The 22496-nt window shown below is 38.8% G+C and overlaps 1 protein-coding gene across 3 annotated transcripts in view; it reads right to left on the reverse strand.

The window, feature by feature from the left end:
* The window catches only part of Ect2 (epithelial cell transforming 2), a 54949-nt gene that overhangs the window by 22149 nt on the left and 10304 nt on the right, over positions 1-22496 (reverse strand). For all 3 annotated transcript variants that reach the window (XM_021196590.2, XM_029537706.1, XM_029537705.1), the window contains 13 exons: positions 20570-20643; positions 18745-18875; positions 18082-18197; positions 17918-17980; positions 17563-17785; positions 16060-16196; positions 11304-11423; positions 9583-9651; positions 7155-7265; positions 6275-6371; positions 3274-3355; positions 2321-2399; positions 1862-1981 (listed from right to left, as the gene is read on the reverse strand). In XM_021196590.2, the coding sequence (XP_021052249.1) occupies positions 1862-1981; positions 2321-2399; positions 3274-3355; positions 6275-6371; positions 7155-7265; positions 9583-9651; positions 11304-11423; positions 16060-16196; positions 17563-17785; positions 17918-17980; positions 18082-18197; positions 18745-18875; positions 20570-20643 (1422 nt within the window). The remainder of the gene's footprint in view (positions 1-1861; positions 1982-2320; positions 2400-3273; positions 3356-6274; positions 6372-7154; positions 7266-9582; positions 9652-11303; positions 11424-16059; positions 16197-17562; positions 17786-17917; positions 17981-18081; positions 18198-18744; positions 18876-20569; positions 20644-22496) is intronic.

Here is a 22496-nt window from a genome sequence, read left to right on the forward strand (position 1 = left end):
ATAAATAAAATCTTTAAAAAAAAAAAAAAAAAAAGGGGATATAAAATTAAAAAAGAAAAAAAATCAAAACAAATCACAGCTGTACTAAAAGCAAAGATAAATTCCATAACCAATTGTTAAGGAAACCTAAATAACCCAACCTAACAGAATGAGGCCAGCAGACCTAGAGATTTCAACAGGAAAAAACTCAAAAACTATTAACAGAAACAAAGAAAAACAGTCAGACTGTATACAGCTAAGCCCCTGATAATGAATGCACCTTCAGGTAAAACGGGATTAAGGCTGACTCCTGACCTTGTTTTCAAAAGCAGAGCAAGCTGAGTGGTTATTGCAGGTTGAGAAGATTCAGGCAATTCACAGTCACCCAGTGTGTCACTTTTATGATTGTGTTTCATTCCACATGGTCAACTGTGTATCACGCGATCACTGTTTTGTGAGTTTTATCACATTACTAGCTAAATGAAAGTATCACTTAGGCCCTTTACCAAAGGTAGATCTTCCTAGAGATTCAACTGCCCTTTAACCCACTCTGTGCGGGCGGTGGTGTCTAAGACTGGCTAGTGTTTTATACTTTAAACAATAATGTACATGGTGGAAGAGAGGCGCTCTTTAAGAGAAGCAGCAAAGAGGGGAACAGACTTAAAGGAGAAAGCAAAGCCAGCAGACATTTTGATGAGGGTAACAGATGAGGGTTACCCAGGAACAGACATGTCAGAGAATTCTTGTTAATGTCCAAATGAACATCTTTTCTTTTTGAAATAAAGAACACTGTATTCCTTTCTACCTGTGCAGGATGGTTTAATGTCAACCTGACACTAGCTAAAGTCATCTGAGAGGAAGAAGCTGAATGAAGCAAATGCCTCCATAAGAACAGGGTGTAGGCGAGCCTATAGGGTATTTTCCTCAGTGATGGATGTGGGAGGATCCAGCCCACCGTCGGTGGTGCTATTCCTGCCATGTCTGGGCTGGTAGTCCTGGGTTCTTTAAATAAAATAAATAAATAAATAAAAAAGTAGCTGAGCAAGCCACGAGAGTGGCCTCTGAATCAGCTTCTGACCTCAGGTTCCTGCCCTGTTTTCCTTTGGTGATGAACAGTGCTGTGGAAATCTAAGCCAAATAAACCCTTTCCTCCCCAGGTTGCTTTGAAAATGGTGTTTCATTGCAGCAATAGAAACCTTAAGACACATCCCCTCATTATATTGGATTAATTGTTAAAAAAACTCATTATTTGCCTGTGGGGTACTATTGGAAAGAAAATATTGAACATACACAGGTGAGAGTTTTAGAATTAGAACTACTACAGCTCATCAATAAAACCTTATTTTAAATACTTCAATTTGACATTGTGGCTCATGCTGTCATCCCAGCACTTGGGGAGGCTGGAGTGGAAGGGCTGTCCAGAAATCAAGGCCAGTTTGGGGCTATAGAGTAAGTGAGACACTACCAACATAGGAAAAAGAGATCAAGGAGTCACAGTACCAAGTTATCAAACTAGTTCTTCAACTGCCTTCATCTTAGCTGCTAAAGGCTATTTACATTTTAATTAAGAACAGAACAACCCCAACTTATAAATCTTGAATAAATATACATAAAAACAAGGTTCCCCAGAACTCATCATCTAAGCATTTACTTGTAAGGAATTCTGACTTAGTTTGCAGTCTGGAAATTTGTATCAAATATTAAGACTTTCTCCCAAAAGTATTCCGCATTACGAAGTCAGCCATTGATGTCTTTTTTTTTTTTGAAAAATAACTGAATATACCTCAAATTTCTATATTGTACTTCGATTAAAGCTTTACTTTAAATATTTAGAGAGATCACAAAATAGAGCAGTGTTAAGCTTCAGTGAGTACAAATTTACCTCGAGGCAGTCATTGAAGAGGAAGAGAGTGACTTGCTCTCCTCGGTCGCACGGGTGCTCACCAAGGGAAACCGTTTCCACTCTCTGCACCAGGCTTCGATGAGAAGATAAGAGATTAGCCTGTGAACAGTAACAGAAGTAGTCAAATGTTATCAAGTAACTTTTACAAGTTGTCATCATTCAAAAGTGGCGCTCTGATTGTTATTTTAAAGACCCGTTTCTATTACTATTTATATGTATGCTGTCTCTTACTTTATATGTTCTCTGTGTAACTGTACACTCAGAACCCAGGAGAGGGCATCCAGGAGAGTCCTCTGTAGCTGGAGTCATAGGTAGTGAGTCACTGACAGCAAGTGCTCATAACCAGAGGCATCTCTGCAGCCTGCAACTGTTTATATTGAAACCATAGAAACCTCACGAAAGCAGAAAATTCAATGGTCAGCGACAAAAGCTACTTACTGGGCACCCATCCACTTCATAAACAACATCAAAAATTTGCTTCTGTGCTTCTGTTTTTCTCTTATCCTCATTGATATGTCTGGAAAATTAATGGTTGTTTCATAATTTTTTTTTTAATATAGACATTGAAATCAGTATGCAAATAAATCTAATGTCACAAAACCCAACTTTCATGTGGGTGCCTTAATTGTGATACATGAATCATATAAATATTCCTTCAAAACATCCTGATATTAAAAAATATTCCCCCCCACCAAAAAAAACCCAAACAAACAAAAAATCTGGTTCAATGAAAGAATGTTCTATGAGAGAACTTCATGAATTTAAGGAATATGTAAAGACTTCACTGAATGAAGTTTAATTAACATGAGAAAATTTATTCAAGAAATATAAAAAGTACAAAAAAGAAAATTCAGCTGGTGAGAGGACCTATGAATGCAAGGTTTGTAAACAGAATTGAAAATCCCGATGAAAAAGACCATACGCATGTGACTGACATGGAAAAGCCTTTCTCTGGGGCAGAAGAAAGTGCATTCATGTTTATTTTCAAATTTCCATTACTGGCTCTGTACATATAATTAAGTCAGAAATAAATATTTTGATCAATATATTCTTACAATATTTATCATTTTAACTATAACCATACTACTAGAGAAAGAACTTAGAAACTTTATAAAAGTGTGCTATTGATACTTTTCTATCATTTATGACAAAGACTATCACTTCCGGCCTAATCCAATAAAAACATGGAAGCATGCCAGCAAGATGGATCTACAGGCAAAAGCATACAGCCCCCATATCCCATAATCCCATGTAAAAGTGGATGGAGGAAACAAACTCCAGTTGTCTCCTGACTTCCACTTGCCTATGATAAAAACCACATGTTCACCACACACTCAATCTCTCTGTCTCTCTCTCTCACGCACACACAAAGTAAAATATAAACTGCTTACGTCATTACTTCTTTTAGCGATCCAATAGCTTTTTCTAAAGTGTTTTTGTCTGGATTTTCATCAGCTGTATGCTTTTTAAGATCTGTAATAATAAAATGTTTTTTTTTTTTTGATGATCAAAAAGAAGTCAGTGGTTTTCCACCTATGCCTTAAAAATACATCACTCTTTTTAATATAGGTTAACTGTTTTTAAAGACAACATCTAGCCCTTATTTTGAGCAGAAGCCTATGGCCAGGTACAGGGCAGCAGCTCTGCAATCCCTAACCTTAGAGAAGGAGGACTGCAGGTTTGGAGCAACACTTGACTACTGCACAGTAACAGCCTAATCTTCAACCAATGGCTTAATGTGTAGTTTAGAGGTTGAATGCTTGCTTAATATATATAGTGCTGGGTTGGCTTATTCCTTAGCACTATTGGAGCATGCTTTGAATCCTAGCACTTGAGAGACATAGATGAAAACATTATTACACCCACTATGTCACCCATTAATACACCTAATTGGATGTGCCACATTAGTATTAATACCTATCAGTTCACCAACTGCTTTAATTACATTAAACCAAAAATTATTACTCAGCATAAGATATTTTCAAGATACAATTAAACAGAATTAAAACCTAACTTATATGCAAATTTCATTGTGAGTTTCAGGATTTCCTGGACTACAGTGTCTTTAATAAAACAATGGAGCTCAGTGGCTAAGAGCTCTTATTTGCAGAGGGCCTACTTCAGTGCCAGTACCCAAGTTAGGCCGCCCACTCCTACAACTCCAACAGCGTGGGATCTGATGCCCTCTGTTGGCCTTTATGGGCACTCAAACTCACATTTGTACCACTACCACTACCCACAAGCATATACTTTTTAAAAAAAGTTTTAACCAAAGCTCCCTAGTAACACTGCCTTCTTCCATTAAAGATTCCAAGCTACTTTACTGATTAAATTTTTAGAATATGTAGTACTGACTTTTTAAAGAAACAACAACGGGACTAGAGAGATGGCTCAGTGGTTAAGAGCACCAACTGCTCTTCCAGAGGTCCTGAGTTCAGATCCCAGCAACCACATGTTGGCTCACAACCACTTGTAATGAGATCTGAAGCCCTCTTCTGGTGCATCTGAGGACAGCTACAGTGTACTTAGACACAATAATAAAAATCTTTAAAGACAACAACAACAACAACAACACATTGCTTTGTCACATGCCTTTGAGTCATTCTGGGAGACTTATAGATTCTTCAAGCTTTCCCTACAGTGCTGAATGACCCAGTATCTCATACACTACTACATGTTTTTAAGTATGGTATAGCAACATATGACCCCATTACAGAGAGCATTTGCATACTTTAAGAGCAAGCTTTGTGTTACTTATTGTAGACATTCATATTTAACATGCTAACTCTGCTTCTCCGAGATTTTGGAGTTTTTGTTTTGTCTGGGTTCCTCTTTTGTGGGTGTTCTTGTTGTTGTTAGTTTGTTATAGGGTCCCTCTAAGTATAAGCGGCTGGCCTCTAACTCATCGAAACCTGCCTGCCCACCTCTCAAATGCTGAGGTTAGGGCACCACTGTGCCCCGATTTCTCAGGCTCTTTCTGTGTTCCCCATGCCTCGCTTGAGACATCCTTACCCAAGCCATACCCAATCTATAACCACACAAACCTAATGTTTATGTGGAGTAGCACAAAGATGCTAAGTCATTTTAGTCATGGTAACGTCTGATAAACTTCCACTTAATAAAAATCCCACTGAGAGTTAGGAATCGGCTCCCACCTCAGCAGGCTTATTCTGGAGGAATGCCTGGTCTAAAGTGAGACTCTACCCCCAAAAGTGAATCAAGGAATGGAGAATTTGGATATGCAAATTGACTTTTAAAAACTCAGCTTTGAAAACCTAAAGGTTGGATTATTTAAACACCATCATCATAGTCTACACAATAGGATAGATTTAAAGATCAGGGAAACCTAAAGCAATTTCGACTAGAAAGGTAATCTGTAAGGAGAAAAAAAAATTCTCCCTTTTTGTTAGCCCTATAATTTATACTAACTAAAACATTGTTGAAAAAAATTAAACAATCAATAAATTAGATTTCTGAATTTCTACTTTAATTTAGTCAACTAAGTATAAACATAATCCTTTTTAGCCAGAATTATAATTTAAATCATAAAACTGTGAAAGACAATCCCATTGATACTTAAAAGTTTTAAGTGTAAAATAAATAAGAGTATTGAAAAGTATACACTAGACAACCTTAATTTGAGACAGGGTCTTATATATCCTAGGCAGGCTCAAACTTTCTATGTCAGTCCCTGGACCTTGTGCCTGGGATCTGGAGACAATCAATCAAATTTAGGGATTGTACACTCTGCCAATCCTAAGATTCTAAAGAAGGCTAAATATAAAACCTAAATATAAAAAGAGTAGCTAAAATTCAGAGGACTAGAAACTTGGGTATGAGTCCTCTTCCTGTGATGTCTCTGTAGGAATTTTGTTTCTTAAATAAATAGATTTAGACATAGTGACACCGGGAATATAATGAATTTCTAAACAGAAGGACACAGCTATTACAACAAAGACTATCAGGCAAAACTCAGAATTTGTAGCTTTAGAGACTGTTTTTCAAGATTATCATAAAATTGCTATCTATAAAAAAAAAAAAAATTTAATGCTAAAATGTTATAAACTTTGAAAATAATGATATCAACTCTTCAAGAAAAAGTGCAGCAGACTGAGGATAGGGCTCCTGGTAGACAGCATGAAGCTGTGGGCCGGAACTAACACTACTATAAACCAGACATTAATGGCTGCGTTCAGGAGACTGGAGAGGTAGATACTCATGGTCGTCTTCATATCTGTGAGATCAGCTGGGCCACAGAAGGTTTGTCTTCTCAAAGGGGGGAAACTATTGGATAAAAACGACTACGATAACAAAATTAAGCAAACAACAAAAACCCCAAAACAAAACACACACATACACACACACAAAAACAAAGCCCGGTAAAGCAAGTACCATTTAAAAGTAAAGCGACACTGGGTAGCCGCTGTACTGGCCGAATGAGAAGTTCCACAAGGCTCTGTCGTCCACATTCTGGCTTAGCTTGATTTATCTAAAAGGAAGTAATTAATTTGTTACAGGCAAAAATAGTGTAATAAAAAAGAGCCAGTAGTTGACAGTGACTCTGAAGGAAAAGGCACTTGCTGCCATGCCAAGCCCCAGCATCAACAGGGTCAAAGGTGAACATGCATGCAAAAGCACTGGCATGAGCACATCTGTGCAAGCGCACACGGATAAATCACCAAGTGAATTAAGAACTCATACAGGATGGGAGCTGCTCTCAGGCCCATCACCATGACTCAACAATTTTCCAAGACCTAAAATTTTCCCTTGTTGAGGAAAGGCTGACTGTGTTACAAAGTGTGATGCTCTACAGAGTTGTATACACAGGCCTTTCTAAGTTCCTATAAAGACTGTACCATATCAACTAAGCTGACACCACTGGTGGGAGAAAAAACAATCATTACAGGCAAACCAGTGTCATGAAGCATCACTAGGAGCTTCGAGAACTAAACACGGACATTATTTCTTTTGAAAATAACCACATATGGGCAACCATATGCAAGGCCCTGGGCTCAATCCCCATTGATACAAAACCAGTCAAAACAACATCCCTATTCACTTAACTACCTCTTGTCCTCTGCTGTGTAAAATTCCAAATTTCTAGGTCTAAAAATCATAAACACTCCCAGATACAACTGATTTTAAGACAAGTATTAAGGTGTTCTTATATGAGTAGAATTTTACTAACATTATAATTTATTCTTTAAAAAAATATTTTAATGAATTCTTTAAGAAGTGACTCAGAATTTTGTATGATAGAAATGTATATTACCTTGAGGAAAGCATGAAATCTGGGCTTTTGTTTCTCACATTTAATAATCATCTCCTTGCTCATTTCAAAGAAGTTTACAAACGGAGGATAGGTTTTTACCAAATCTTTTGACTAGAAACAAAAAAGAGAAAACAGTTGGTTATAAACATCACCCTCAGACAAATAATCTTTGTGACACAACTGACAATCACAATTAAGATTTATATTCTAAAGAAAAAAGTTTAAAGTTTCCTCACAATTTCTGTTAATACAACTTTCCTTTACAATTAAATTGATGCTAAACACAATGGTGCAGGCCTCATCCCTCAGGAAATCAAGAGACTGCCAAGCTTTCCAGTAATAGAGCACACTGGCCTACCAAGCTCTAAGGTACCCTCAGCGATAGTGTGGGAGTTCATCTCAAAATCTCTTTTTCATTGCTATTCAAACCGCACATCAACTGTTACCCACAACCTATAACATAAAACAGCAAATAAAGACACATATGCACATGCACGCACACACACACACACACATTAAAACAGGACACATTTTTGAGTCTTAGTTGACAAGGTGTTTGCCAAGTACACAGAACCTTGAGTTTCCACCCCAGCACAATATAATCTACGCATGATGACACACCTATCTAGGAACTTGGCATTTGAAATCTGTTTTCAGAACACATAAAATGAAATTAAAGCTGGTCTGTAGAGTCTAAAATTGCATGTTATTACTTGTTGAAGAATCCAAACCACTACTAAATACCAATCCTATTACCCAAAACATGCAACTTAAGGAAGGAAAAGTTTTGGTCTGAAGAGATGGCATAGCTATTGAGAGAATGTATTGCTCTTGTAGCAAATGAGAAGTCAGTACCCAGTGCCCACACAAGGCAAGAATGTTCATAACCCCCTGTAGCTCCAATCCCAGGAAATCTAGTGTATCTTCTGGCCTCTGCAAGAAACTGCCTACATATACCCGGGCACACATAGAAATACCATTAAAATCAAAACACTCAATATTTACAAACAAAACATGAAAAAAGTTTCTTGGCTAGAGCTGGTGAGATGGCTCAGTGGGTAAGAGCACTGACTGTTCTTCCAGAGAGATCCTGAGTTCGATTCCCAGCAACCACACGGTGGCTCACAACCACCTACAATGGGATCTGATGACCTCTTCTGTCAGGCAAGCACACATGCAAAGAGCACTCATGCATAAATTATATAAATATTTAAAACATCTGGCTAATTAAATATGTTAATCGTCATCAAATTAACAAATTCCTATGTTTATAGTCCTCAAACAACCCGAACAAACATATATAAAAATAAGGAAAAGGCCTTAGAAAACAAAGGCACTGAAAGAATTTCATGCACTCAATGCATAATTCCAGCCTGAGGGATTCAAACAAAAGCAGTTTATAGTCCCAGGACTTCAGGAAAATGAAAATATTTTCTGGTTTTTTTTGTGTTTTGTTTTTGTTTTGAGACGGGTTTCACTTTAATTTCAAGCTAGCCTCAAATCAAACTCTTAGCAATTTTCCTGCCTCAGTCTCCAAGTGCTGGTATTACAGATATAAACCATGCAACCTAGTACAAATGATTTACTAAATGTAAGCTACACAGATTTTATAGGCCTTTGGGACAGGGTTTGAAGGCCTCTGACTTACAATTTTCTTGCCTCAATTTCCTAAGTGTTAGAAGGAGAAGTGTATGTGTCTATATCCTACCTCTTGGTTTCTTTATTGTTTGTTTGTTTTCAAGACAGGGTTTCTCTGTGTAGCCCTGGCTGTCCTGGAACTCACTCTGTAGACCAGGCTGGCCTCGAACGCAGAAATCCGCCTGCCTCTGCCTCCTGAGTGCTGGGATTAAAGGAGTGCATGTGTCACCACGCCCAGCTGTTTATTGTCTGTTAAAGGACTTTTTATAGTTCTAGAGATTGGATCCAGGCCCCATGCACACTAGGCAAACATAACATGAACTACCCTACCCTAACCTCCAGCCTTAAATGAAACATGAACTAATAAAAAGGTTTCTTTCTCCCCTACTACAATGTGTAATGAACACTCAACAAATACCCTTGCCTGACTCATACATGTGGCCCTAATCCTAAGATATCAAATTCCACAGAGGCAGACAAAGAGATAAGCAATATATTTATGTGTGTGTACACATAAATATATATACAGGTTTATAAATTATAATATACACACACATATATATTATATATATATAAATCATTTGGGGATAGCAGACAACTTCACACAAAAGTCACTATGAAACTATGTTCTAATGATGATCATGTGTTGCGCTGGGCATATTAAAAGTTTAAAAGTCAAGAACAATTCTAGCAGATTTTATAACCATGGGAAATGGCATTTTCACATTTCCTTCCCGGTCAGTCCTTAATGAGATACCACTTAAATGTGAACTCTACAACAAACACTTACATATTTAAGAAAGATGTCACCAATACTTCTGCTCTCGTCCCAGTTAGCAATAAGGTCTTCAAGATCATCCTGAAAAATCGGAAAAAAAAAAAAAAATCAAACTTTAAAATCCAACAGCTCCTTACACATCTAACATATACTTATGAGACCTTCTGCTGGGAAAAACAATTCACCTTATGCAGCACCATGATGTTATGTGCAAACATCTTATCACAACAAAGAATTAAATTTTTGTCTACAAAGACAACAGCCTTTGGAATAATTAAAAAAATATAAATAGCACTGTCAGACAAACCAATCCTAATTCCCCTATATGACTGATAGATCGATGTTTTGTCTTACTAGCTATAAAAGTTGATTGACCTTATTAATTATAAAAAGGCTGTTTTTAATCCTGCTGCTGTAGCAACTAATTTAACACAAGTCATTAAAAATTATAACCTGTAGCAGGGTCAAGCAAATCTTACTAAAAGGGACAGATGGCAAATATTCTAATGCCATGTCTTCTGTCATTAGTATTCAAGTCTGCAGAATTTGAATACTATGAGAAGCAACCATACAAAGTATCAAATGGGGAGAGGAGAGACTGGAACCCTGAGTCCTAAATGGGATGCCTTTACAAACCCCCGCCCTGGGGCCTCAGAGATCTATGTGGAAGAAAAGGCAGAAATATTTTTAAGAGCCATCTTGGATGAGTCCAAAAAAAAGCAGCATCTTGCAGACACTATAACAGAACCGAGCACATCTAAGCTCAGAGACTGTGACAACGTCCATAACACCGGCACATGTCTAAGCCCGACAGACAGACCCAAGCACTGAGTGAGTCCTACCCTAAGGAAGAAGTTATTAGGAACTGACACTTCCTGGGAAACAGAGAATGGTTTTCTACAATGGAGTGTCACTGGGTTTAGCAGCCACACTCCAGAGAAGGCTCCATACCAGAAGCAGTTGGTCAACCCCAAATGGGAGTCTTTTTTCCTTTTTTTCTGGGCTCTTTTGTCTTGCTTTGGTATATTTCTTGTCTTGTTGATTTTTTTTTTTTGTCTGTCTTTTGTTTGTTCTTGGCTTATTATATTCATCTTTTTTTAAAAGAGACAAGGAACATGAAGCTGGGTGGTAGGGAGGTGAGGCACCCTCTGGGAGGACGAAGGGGAAAGAATGAGATCAAATAGAAAGTATGAGAAAAGGAAAGTATGAAAACACGGGCTCTGCTATCAGACTCTGCGCTGAGTCATAGGGCCTGATGCAGCCTATAAACCATAACCTGCTAAGCCCTAGCTCGTCAAATCCCTCAGTCATTCTAACACAAAATACTCATAAAAACTTGAATGGGCTGGAGAGATGGCTCAGGGATTGAAAGAACCTATGTGCCATTTCCAGTACCCACAACTGTAATTCCAGTTATAGAGGATCCAGTGCCAACTTCTGCCCTCTTTGGGTACCAAGCATGCACGTGGTATACATACAAGCATGTAGGTAATATTCATACACATTCAGCATGTCAAAAAATTTTATTGAAGATATCTACCATATTTGAGCCTAGAGTAGTGTCTTAAAGCCTACACAAGGAGGACCGCCATGAGGGCAAAGCCAGAAACATTGTGAGATCTAAGTTTTACATACAATACTGATTTACGTAGCTAGGTTGAAATACCTGAAATGTTACAATATATACACACAGCCCACAAAAAGAATGATATTGACCTTTAATACAAATTTACCTTTATCTTCATATGTACATCAAAGATATCTGGGATGCTCCCAAAAATAGTCTTGATCTCCTCTGGTGCAAGAATAGGTCCACCGCGTTGCCCTTCTTCTTCTAAGGGTACCTGAAATAACTAAGGAGGAGAGGGATCTGGATTAGGCAAGCTGTGAGAAAAAGCAGGCTAGAATTTAAAGAGCTATGATACACAGTGATGTCAACCTCAGAAAAAGCCAAGGAAAGGATGCTTCCTAAAGTTAACAATCTTTTCTCATTACATTTTCTTTTTTTTTTTTTTAAAGATTTATTTATTTATTATATGTAAGTACACTGTAGCTGTCTTCAGACACTCCAGAAGAGGGCGTCAGATCTTGTTAGGGATGGTTATGAGCCACCATGTGGTTGCTGGGATTTGAACTCTAGACCTTTGGAAGAGCAGCCGGGTGCTCTTACCCACTGAGCCATCTCACCAGCCTTCATTACATTTTCTTTTTCATCCATATATTGATATACTTTGTACCTACACATGTACAAGATGGGGGGAGGGGGGAGTGTGAGCAGAAGGTGGGTAAGTGCACTGCTGCTCTTCCAGGGGACCCAGGTTTGGTTCCCAGCCCCGACATGGTGGTTTACAACCTTCTGTAACTCCAGTCCCAGGGAATCCGATGAAGTCTTCTGATTTCCATAGGCATTGTGACAAAAAACTCAATATACATAAAATAAAAATATATCATTTTTTTAAAAAAGGAACCAAACAAATAATTATAATTAGAAGAGGTTTTTTTATTGAATTTTTAAGGAAGCAATAAGCTTTCTAAATACATAATAATAAAATACTAAATGTTTTAGAAATGGTGGCACAGAAACTCAGTTGCAAAGAAACTAGATATCTTCATCTCACATGAAGAGACCTGAACTCTGTCCACTTATTGCTACAGACATCATCATCATCATTTTTGCTATTATTATTATTGTACATGGCTGTATATGAACGAGAGAAGGGAGGGAGGGTAAAGACGCGGAAGGGGGAGAAAACATGGATGCACACATGCAAATGTACTGGAGGCCAGAGAACAATTTTCAGAAGTCTATTTTCTCCTTCTATCATGGGGTGCTAGGATCAAACTCAGGTCATTAGGGTGTCTGAGGCAAGTGCTTTTACCCACACTGAACCGTCTTACTGGGCCAGCTGTATCAATCATAAAAGAGAAAAAGGAAAGAATAAAACCCCATACAGTGAGTAAGTCGGTCCAGCAAGGTCACAGGAGAAAAGGGCAGCACACCTTACTCACAGGACTCAGAAATAAGGTTAAAACAAAGCTTAGGCTTTGGTGACCCTGCAAGGCAGAGGAGAGGTAAGTGGATTCTGTGATATCAAGGCCATCCTGGTCTGAACAGCAAGTTCCAGGATAGCCAGTGCTGTATAGTAAGACTCTGTCCCAAAAGTTTAAAAAATATATTAATGATATAAAAGGCTGTTCCATCTAATATAAAACAAAAACTAAACATTTGGGTATAGGGTGCACGTGCTCAAAACCAGAGCTGACAGGTGAAATAAAGATGTAATGAAGTCACGCAGTCGCAGATGGAAACACTCGACACAGAAAGAATAACAATCATCTTGCTAGTTAATCTAGGTGTTTCAAGATAATACCAAAGACAGAGAGAGAAAATCTGATTCTAGAATTTCTTAAGAAATAAAAAATTATTTCATAATAGAAAACAATATTAAAGATGGAGTAGTACAGTATAACTAAACCAAGAAATGAAAACTGACACAATTTATATAAATATAAAACCACATTAGCAATCCCAACATATCAGAAGGAAGCAGAAAGAGCTGAGTTCAAGGTCATCCAGATTAACACTGAGGCAAAACCAGAAGAAAAACAAACAAAAGAGCAAATCTTAACCACTCTTGAATGGCCTTTCAACAAATGAAATAATCATAGCATTTGTTATACCCACAAGTGAACATCATCCTGAATAAAAACCTGTTTGCAAAAATTAATTCAAAGCAGTTCATGGAAAGTAAAATCTAAGTTCATGAATTTCTAGAAGACGATATTCATGATTTAGTTTTAGGTAGAATCCTTAGACATGACCTCAAAAATGTGGACTAAAATAAAAACAGAAAAACAGACATCTAATAAGAATATTTTTAAAAATTCTATAATTAGCAACTGTCTTTTAATATTTTTTTAAAATATTAAAAAAAAAAAAAATCACACACTTGACAAAGGACTAAAACTCAAAATGACATACAAAGAACTCTCAAAACTCAGGAAGGAAATGACACAACATAAAAACCCGGACAGCTCTTTGTGCACTAAGATGTCGGTGTGTTTCAGCAAGAGCAAGGAGAAGCTAAAGAATCAAATGTTGGAGCTCAGATATCCTATAAAGCCAAACTGTCAGGAAGAGGAAAACAGGGATGAGAAAGGAGGGAAGGAAGGAAAGAGGATATAGACGCACACTAGTTAGATGATTCTGAAAGAACCCAGGCCTCAGGGGTGCACACCAGGATTCCACTCATATGATACCCTAAAAAGAAACCCAGGGGTATGTGAAAGGACAGACCATTCTGATTCCAGACTACAGTCAGGTAACCCCTCCAAGAACAAGGAAATATTTAAAGTTACTAGTCAGGTAACGTTAAGATAACAAACTGTTCAGTTCTTAACAAACACACTGACAACAGCCCAGAGGACAGAAGGGAGTGACTCTAAGGTAGCAGAGCTGTCAGGATGGCTGTCTGGAAGACTGTCTGTCACCTCCATCTACAGATCCACACGGAGGTTGCAGACATCCAACCCTTCAAAGTTGTCTCCTGACCTCTGCATTTGTGTATCTGCACTCATAGCAATCCAACTGGCCTACTCCCATGGGTCACCATGCCCAGTGAACTGAAACTGTTTAATTACACATGTGAAACTATTAGACATTTATTATGACTGTTCTTTCTTTTCCTTCCTCCTACAGGCACAGTGTTAATTCTGGACTAAGTGCACTTTTGTGTGTGTTAGTCCACAGCTTGACCAATGAGCAAAGCCCAGCCCAAGGACATCCTCTTTAAGATAGCTTTTAGGACTTGTGTTTCCCATTTTGGAAACAATTTCAAAGTCACTTAATTTTAATTTATCCACCTAGATCAAACAAATACCCCAAATTAGCTTCTTTCTTTGGAAGAAGGCAGGCTCTTACTACAGTACAGTGGTCCAGGCTGGCCTAGAATGTGTTCCTCCCACCTGAACCTACCAAGTACTGGAGTTTCAGGTTTGAACTACTATGCCCAGCTGTGGTTTCCTTTAATTATTTTTATTTGATTTTAGTAGATAGAGTTCATCCTGATCACAAAAATTGGGGGTGAGATGTGAATCTGTGTTTTAGAAAGGATAAACTGTTTGGCAACTTGGAAGTTTTGGTTAAGTTGTATTAATGATATGGGCACTAAAATCTGTGCCTCACGTATACTGCATATGCCCTTACCTGTCCCTGTAATGGTAACGTGCATGTGTATAGTACGCGTGCATGTGTGTGTGTGTGTGTGTGTGTGTGTGTCTCTGTGTCTGTGTGTGCATGTGTGCGTGGGAGCCTGATGTTGAGAATCACCCTCCGTGGCTCTCCCACCTTATGCATTCATTGAAATTAAGCAGGTCCTCTTGGCCTAACCGAAAGCTAGCCAATGTGGCTAATGTTACTAGTCAGAACACTCTGGCTGGACTCACACGCAGCAGCTAAGCTCACCCAGCATAACAGGGCTCTGCTGATCCAGCCAAGAACTTCACCCTCTGAGCAGTATCCACAGCCTCTCTTGCCCTTTACTGTATACTGACAGTACTTTTCTCATTTTTGTGTTTGTGTGTAAAGCTTGTGTCTCAAAAGTAGTTTTCATAAATGTCAGTAAAAAACTAGGACTAGGGACGTAATTCAGTTAGTAGCGTTTGCCTAACAGGCAGAGCATGCAGGAAGCCCTGTGTTCCATCCCCAGCACCACATAAGCCTGGCAGAGTAGTGCACACCTCCAGTCTAGCACTTAAGAGGTAGAAACAGGAGGATCAGAAGTCCAAAGGTATCATGAAAAGCCCAAACAGATTACTGATGTCAGTATTGTACAGCTTCTCAGCCGTAGTACAGACTATCTGTTGCCACATATATGCAGCATTAAATAGAGCAATTTCTCTAGAACACAAATTTCAGAAAATCCTATCACTTCTAAACATAAAGCAGTACCTTAACCACGTGGAAGTTGTAAGAATCCAAATGTAGTCAGTATTGTTCAAACCAATTGGAGAAAAGGGTGTGACACACACACCTTTTCAAAAGTGCCTGATAGTAATTAACACAAGACACTGCCAGAGTCACAAGGGTACACAAAGGCTGTGGTGTAACACAGAAAAAGCACGTCTAGAGACCAAGTGCATGGCAGCTTGACTGGCGCTATTCTTAAGGAAAAACACTGTAGTTAATTAAGGACTATTGGTTTAGTCTTTTAAGTCGTCCTCCTGTGGGGGTGGTACACACACCTATTATCGGAGTACTCAGGAGGCAGAGCAAGGAAGATTGCTTTAAGTCTGAGGCCAGTCTATGCTATGTGTTAAGTACCAGCCCAGCCAGAAATACAAAGCAAGATTTATCTCAACCCTATATCCACCACTGCCACCCAAAACAAAACCCAATACTCTTTAAAAGAACAAAACACAAAGTCATTGAAAGAAAGACTAGAGGGGAGAGTTTCAACAGGAGCCACTCTACAGCCACACTATACTCACTTGAATGATTGTGGCCAGTATATTGACATAATTGCTCTCAGTCTGGTAGAGCTCTTTCGCCACCTGCCACCTGGCTGACTGCTTTGGAGGAACTGGAGTAGAACTTCTAGAAGACTTAGCACAGGACTTCGGTGTTTCTGGAAAAGAAGAAAAGGTTCCATCGGAAGGCAGATCTAAACGCTATAAAGACATTATAAAGCACAGCAATACAGCTTTCTGTTAAAGTAAAACTTCCTCATGGGATAAGGCCAGAAAAATGCAATGAGCAAAAAGGTCGTTGATTCAGAGCTGAGAACATGAGTCAACGGGAGACTGCTCATCTGGCACATGTGAAGTTCTAGGTTCAACCACAATACCAATTAAAAAGCTGACAGTGTACAAATAAATGGCCTCCACTCTTCAGATTTACCAAGGTTATTATGTTAAAGGCAATCCCCTCAATGAGAAGAAACTAACTGGTGAAAACAGGTACCTAGACTAAATCCTAAACTAAAATACAGGAGTTTCTTGTTCGGGGGAGGAGGAGGGTTAGAAATCAGGACATGATTAAGACAACTAGAGAAATCTAAAATACTTCAGAGTGCACATCTATAATCTCATTATTCAGGATGCTGAAGAAAAGCCACAAGTTCAAGGACACCCTGGCCACACAGCAACATTCCCCTTTCTGTCTCAAAGCATGGGCTGGTAATGTAGAGGAAGGGCGCCTCCCTAACATGGGTGACAATTAGTACAGAATACTGTGAAGTCAAAGGCTTTTACTTTCTGTATCTTAAATCTAGCAAATCCTACATATTTACAGACAAGAGGAATGCTGGTGATCATAAACGGTTTAACTATAGGAGGTTTTGTTCAACACAAAGTGACATCACCCTCCTGACTTCCCCACCTAGTTATTCTACCCCACTTTCCCATGACTTCTTATAAACTGTTCAGTATTAGAATTAACACAGGTATAGCGGTACATGCCTATACGCAGCCCGGCACTTGAGGAACGGGGTCATCAGCAGTTAAGACTAGCCTCAGCTATGGGACCTTGTCTCAAAATGAAAAACAATTATCAGTCACTCTTCAGCTATATAGCCCTGGACAGTTCCTAACTCCCCTGTTCTGAAGGTCAGTGGCCCGCAAGACAGGCACCACATTTTACAATCATACAAAAGCATGCAGTAAACAATCACCCAACAAAAGCATTACTGTGCAATTGATTTTTTTTACAAGATTTTTCTTTTCAGGGTTTCTGTTGTTTTGTTTCTGCTTTTGCTTTGAGGCCAGATTGTCTCTAACTCACCTTCTGGGCCCCACTTGCCCAGTCCAGGAATTACAGGGGTACAGTACCCAGCTACACTCAGCTTTTGTTTTGAACTGTCTTGTTTACTCAACTAGACCAAGGATATTAAGAGAAAAGCCTCCCCAGTTCATTCACTGTAGCAGGGATTTATTCTATCAGTTATCCCAGTATACTCCATCTTAAAGACTAATTCCATGAAACGTGAATACTACCTCCATAGTGAATGCTGGACTCGGGTGTGTTGGAGATATCCAGGAGTGAGCCAATAGAAAGGGAGTGCTCAGCTGAGGGCCGCTTCCGGGGAGGGAAAGGAGAGAGGTCGGTCTCCCTGGAGAGCTGAGCCAGCGTCTCTTTCAATCTCCGTCTCTTGCGGTTGCTGTTTGGAGTACTTAGAGAAAGCAGAGACACCGATTTCTTGAGCTCAGGAGTATTAGCCTGAAATCAAAAGCACAAACTATGATGGTTCTTGTTATATATATATATATATATATATATATATATATAAATGTTCTGGATACAACAGTATCAATTTTGCACAAATTCACAGAACCAAGAGTAAAAACACACCTTTTCATACAAATACATAGTCTCTCCTGCACGAGCATCCATCTGAATGCTTCCCCAGAACCACTAAAAGAGAGAAGAATATTTTAATTAAGATTTTAAATTGACCGTAGCAGAGACGCTATAGTATTGTTAAAGCTAACTAATTTCATTCTGGAGGTACTTGCCTCTTGCTTGACAACAAAAAGTTTCTTTGAAGGTTCAAATGGAAGGTCCTTTACTGTATTCTCTTCAACAATAAGGTGAGTGCACCTTTCATCCCCAACTGGTAAATAGCTACCTCCTAAGGGGAACAGGAATGCAGAGAGATCAGCCAAACAACTGTTCTCCAAATATCCATCTCTAAAGCACTTATTTATTTATTTTTGGTTTTTTAAGACAGGGTTTCTCTGTGTAGCCCTGGCTGTCCTGGAACTCACTCTGTAGACCAGGCTGGCCTCTAACTCAGAAATCTGCCTGCCTCTGCCTCCCAAGTGCTGGGATTAATGGTGTGCGCCACCACGCCCGGCTAAGCACTTATTTATTATGAAGTGTTATCAACTATTTCTAACAAGGACTTAAAGGGTTTGTTTTACTCAGGTCAGAATACAGTCCAGTGATGACAGGAAAGCCATGGCAGGAAAAGCATAAGGTAGCTAGTCACACCACAATAAGCAGAGATAAATGCAGGCATTCAGTTCACTTTGGCCTTTGTGTGCACAGAATGGTACCAGCCCTCTTTAGGGTGGGTCTTCTATCTCCACTAACCCAGTCTAGAAACTCCCTCACAGACACGCTCGGGTGCTCGCCTCTGGACAGTATCGACCACCACAGACATCATGTTACCTGACCTTGCATTTCAGTCATTTCTTCCATACTGTGTTTCTCTTCATCTGAAAATCCCAGGAAACTTAAAATGCAATCTTGGAATGGAGGAACTTTAAATTCATTTTTAAAGTCATCAATTGCTGCACAAAAACACCTAAAAACAAAATGTACATTTCCAAAACCAGTTTAAATTCCATCAGCTAAGCAAATTCATTTGTGAAATCTCAGTAAATTCTCAAGGTCTTTCAATAATGAATGCATTTATTGAAAAATATTTTACACAAAGTCCTAAAAAGTTGGTTTGGTTTTGTCTGCTTTGTCGCCTGGGATGCTGCTTAGTAGACGTTGAAATTATCACGGACAGGCCTGGGAGTCACTGCACCTGACAAAATAATCACAACCCTCCCATCATTCAAATCCTGGCTGAGCTTTTGACATTCTGTACCAGAGGCATTCTCCAATTTCATCAACTTCTACATAATGCTGAAGAACCAGAACAGACAATGCACAACTGGACGGTTAGCAAAAAAAAAAGGTAAGAAATTTTAAGGACCAATTTAAATGTATCTAGACATAAAGTAGAAAAACAAAACATAATCTAAATACCTGAAAGCATTAAGCTATTATCTAATAAATTTTAGCATGTTTATGATAATGGAAAAAGTGCATTGGTATATGCGCACGTGGGTGCTGCAGTGCAAACATGGAAGTCAGCAGACAATGCCCACAAGTCAAATCTCGCCCTCATGTGAGCCCTGGGAATAAAAGCCAAGTCATCAGGCTTGGTAGCAAGTACCTCCACCCACCAAAGCATCTGGACCTCCCAGACACATTTACTTTACAAAAATCAGCTCCAGAGGGCGTGGTGGCACACGGCCTTTAATCCCTGCACTGGGAAGGCAGAGGCAGGCAGACAGCCAGGGCTACACAGAGATAACCTGTCTCAAAAAAAACCAAAAACAAATAAACAAACATCAGCCCAATGAGACAGCTCAGCAAGTAAAGGTGCATGCAAACATTCCAAACAACCTAAGGTAAATAGATAAATAAATCCCTAAAGTGCATATACGGTAAATGGAGAACACAAGTCCACATCACCCTCCGACCTCCAAGTATGCCCACACATACAATCACACACAAAGTGCTTAATTCTGAGAAATGATTTTATAAAATAAAACCCAATGATATCAAATCTTACAATTTTAAAAACCTATGTCTTTTAGGGTTTTTGTTTTTGTTTTTTTTCGTTTTTTGAGACAGGGTTTCTCTGTGTAGTCCTGGCTATCCTGGAACTCACTCTGTAGACCAGGCTGCCCTCGAACTCAGAAATCCACTTGCCTCTGTCTCCTAAGTGCTGGGATTAAAGGCGTGCACCACCCTATGTCTTATTTATTATATATTTATTATAAATAAGTTAGTTTTTTAACCTATGTTTTATTCCCTAAGCCATTCAAAGAATTCATGTTTTCATACTATTTACAAATTTAGTTTTTGTTGGCACATGGCTTTATCTTTTAAACAAATGTTAACCACACTTTAAAAAATAATAACAATATATTGGGCTAGAGAGATGGCTCAATAGTTAAAAACCCTGATTGCTATTCCAGGGACCCAGGTAACTCTAGTTCCAGTGGATTTAATGCCTGCCACCTTCTGGCTTCCTCAGACATTGTACACATGTGGAACAAAAATATTCATTCAAGTAACACAAATATACAAAAACAAACACACAAAACAAATATTTCAAAGAAAGAAAGAAAAGAAAAGAAAAGAAAAGAAAAGAAAAGAAAAGAAAAGAAAAGAACATGTTGAATTCACAGAATAAACTATGGATTCCCAAGCACTTACTGTTCATTGCGTCTTTCCCATGCTTTATAAATCCATTCTGGCCTCATAATTGGAGTACCCAGGCTTACAGCAACCTAGGAATATTAACACCAATTACAATGGGTTTTCATCTTTAAAAGTAGGATTCAGGGAAATGCTTCTAAAGAACTATTTATAAAATTATTAGCAGAATTTCACATTATATTTTGTTAAAGTTATGGTGACTCTAAAGTAAGTTCCATGGTATCCAAACTCTTATTCTATTTTCTATAATTATAGCTCTTTGATTTCTCCTTTTGTTCTATTCATACCTTGGGAGTACTGGCTAAAACAAGCCTACAAAAGAAAACAAGTAATGACTGTGGGCAGTGGACAGTGCCAGAAAACTTGGTTTCAGTTGAGCAGATTGTTAGCCCTGGAACCTCTGAGGAAACCTCTGGGAAGATGGTAGGAGCTTCACCTGCCTCCTGCCAAGCCACTGTCACATGACCATACTACCAGCATAGGCACATGACCTATACCACATGGATCAGAACAGAGTTCTCCATGCTAATAAGGTATGTAGGATTTAGCCAATAAGCTTCCCTTCCTAAACATTCCTTCATGCAAAAGGTATTTAATCTCTGGTCCACCCGGAGGAGGTGGTATGAAACCATTTTCCACACTGAACAATCAATAAACAATTTGGAGCCAAGGACTTTCTCATCAAGAACCACTGTGGGGAACATGGAGAACGCCTTGTCTACAGAGACTGACCAGAGTCTCTGCAGACTCACCACCCCTGAGCTAAACCTGAGTTCCCCATCCCCACGGCATGGTCTCTGCAGGTTCCTCAGCAGGTTCCTCCTCAGTCTCCTCAGTTTCCTGACCCTCAATTCCCGACTCCTCTGCGTGGTTCCCTGCAGCAAGTGGACACTCAGGCGCCAGGAAACCCCAGCTTTGGCCTGCCACTGCTTAGGTTGCGGTTTCCCACCCCCTGAGCTTTCGGGGAGAAACAACAGTTACATCACTAAATTTATAGAATACGAAGAAGTTCTTCAGGAAGGTCGAGAGCAAAGAGAACGAAACATCTTTAACAGCAGTTCTCAACCTGGAGGGCCATGGCACTGTAGCTAGCCATGACTAACTGACTCTGACCTTGATACCAGTAAGGTAAATATGAAGACACCTATGTGTGATCTTGTAATTATCAGAATAATTTTGCTGTTACTTAATATAGAATTACGCTTTTTTTTTACAATATTCCAATCTTGAAACAAAGATAATATATATTACTTAGGTTTTATCAGTAGTGCACTTATTACTTATAGAGTACTTATAGAATGAACAACGAAAAGTTTCTCACGTACACCTAAAACTAACATACATACCTGTACCAATACAAGTGTTTGACTCTAGAAGATTTTGATACTGTTTGTATACATATACTTGGGGTGGAGGTAAGTTGTCATAACTATGATACTATGATACTACTGGACTGTTTGACATTTGCTATACAATTAAAGACAAATAAGATTTCTCTTAACAGGTTACTTAGAACACTGATATTTACAAAACCAGAGAACAAGAGTTTATCTGAGACATGAGTAGCCCTCAAGAACTAAAACAAAAGGTTTAATAGAAAGATTGTAACAATAATTGCACAGTAAAGTGGATATAGATAATGGCAATGAACCATAAATGTAATTGAATGAAATAACTTTTAGGTGTATTTTACCACAGTAAACAAACTATAAGTCTACTAGTAACACTGAACGATATTATTCCTAAGTACATAGGAATGAATAAGGTAAATGAATTTTATTTTCAAATGTACCTATGATGGGATCCATCCCATCATCAGCCACCAAACCCAGACACTATTGCACATGCCAGCAAGATTCTGCTGAAGGGACCCTGATAAAGCGGCCTCTTGTGAGGCTATGCCAGTGCCTAGCAAACACAGAAG

This window comes from Mus pahari, chromosome 4 (assembly GCF_900095145.1).
Source record: "Mus pahari chromosome 4, PAHARI_EIJ_v1.1, whole genome shotgun sequence".
Lineage (NCBI taxonomy): Eukaryota > Metazoa > Chordata > Mammalia > Rodentia > Muridae > Mus > Mus pahari.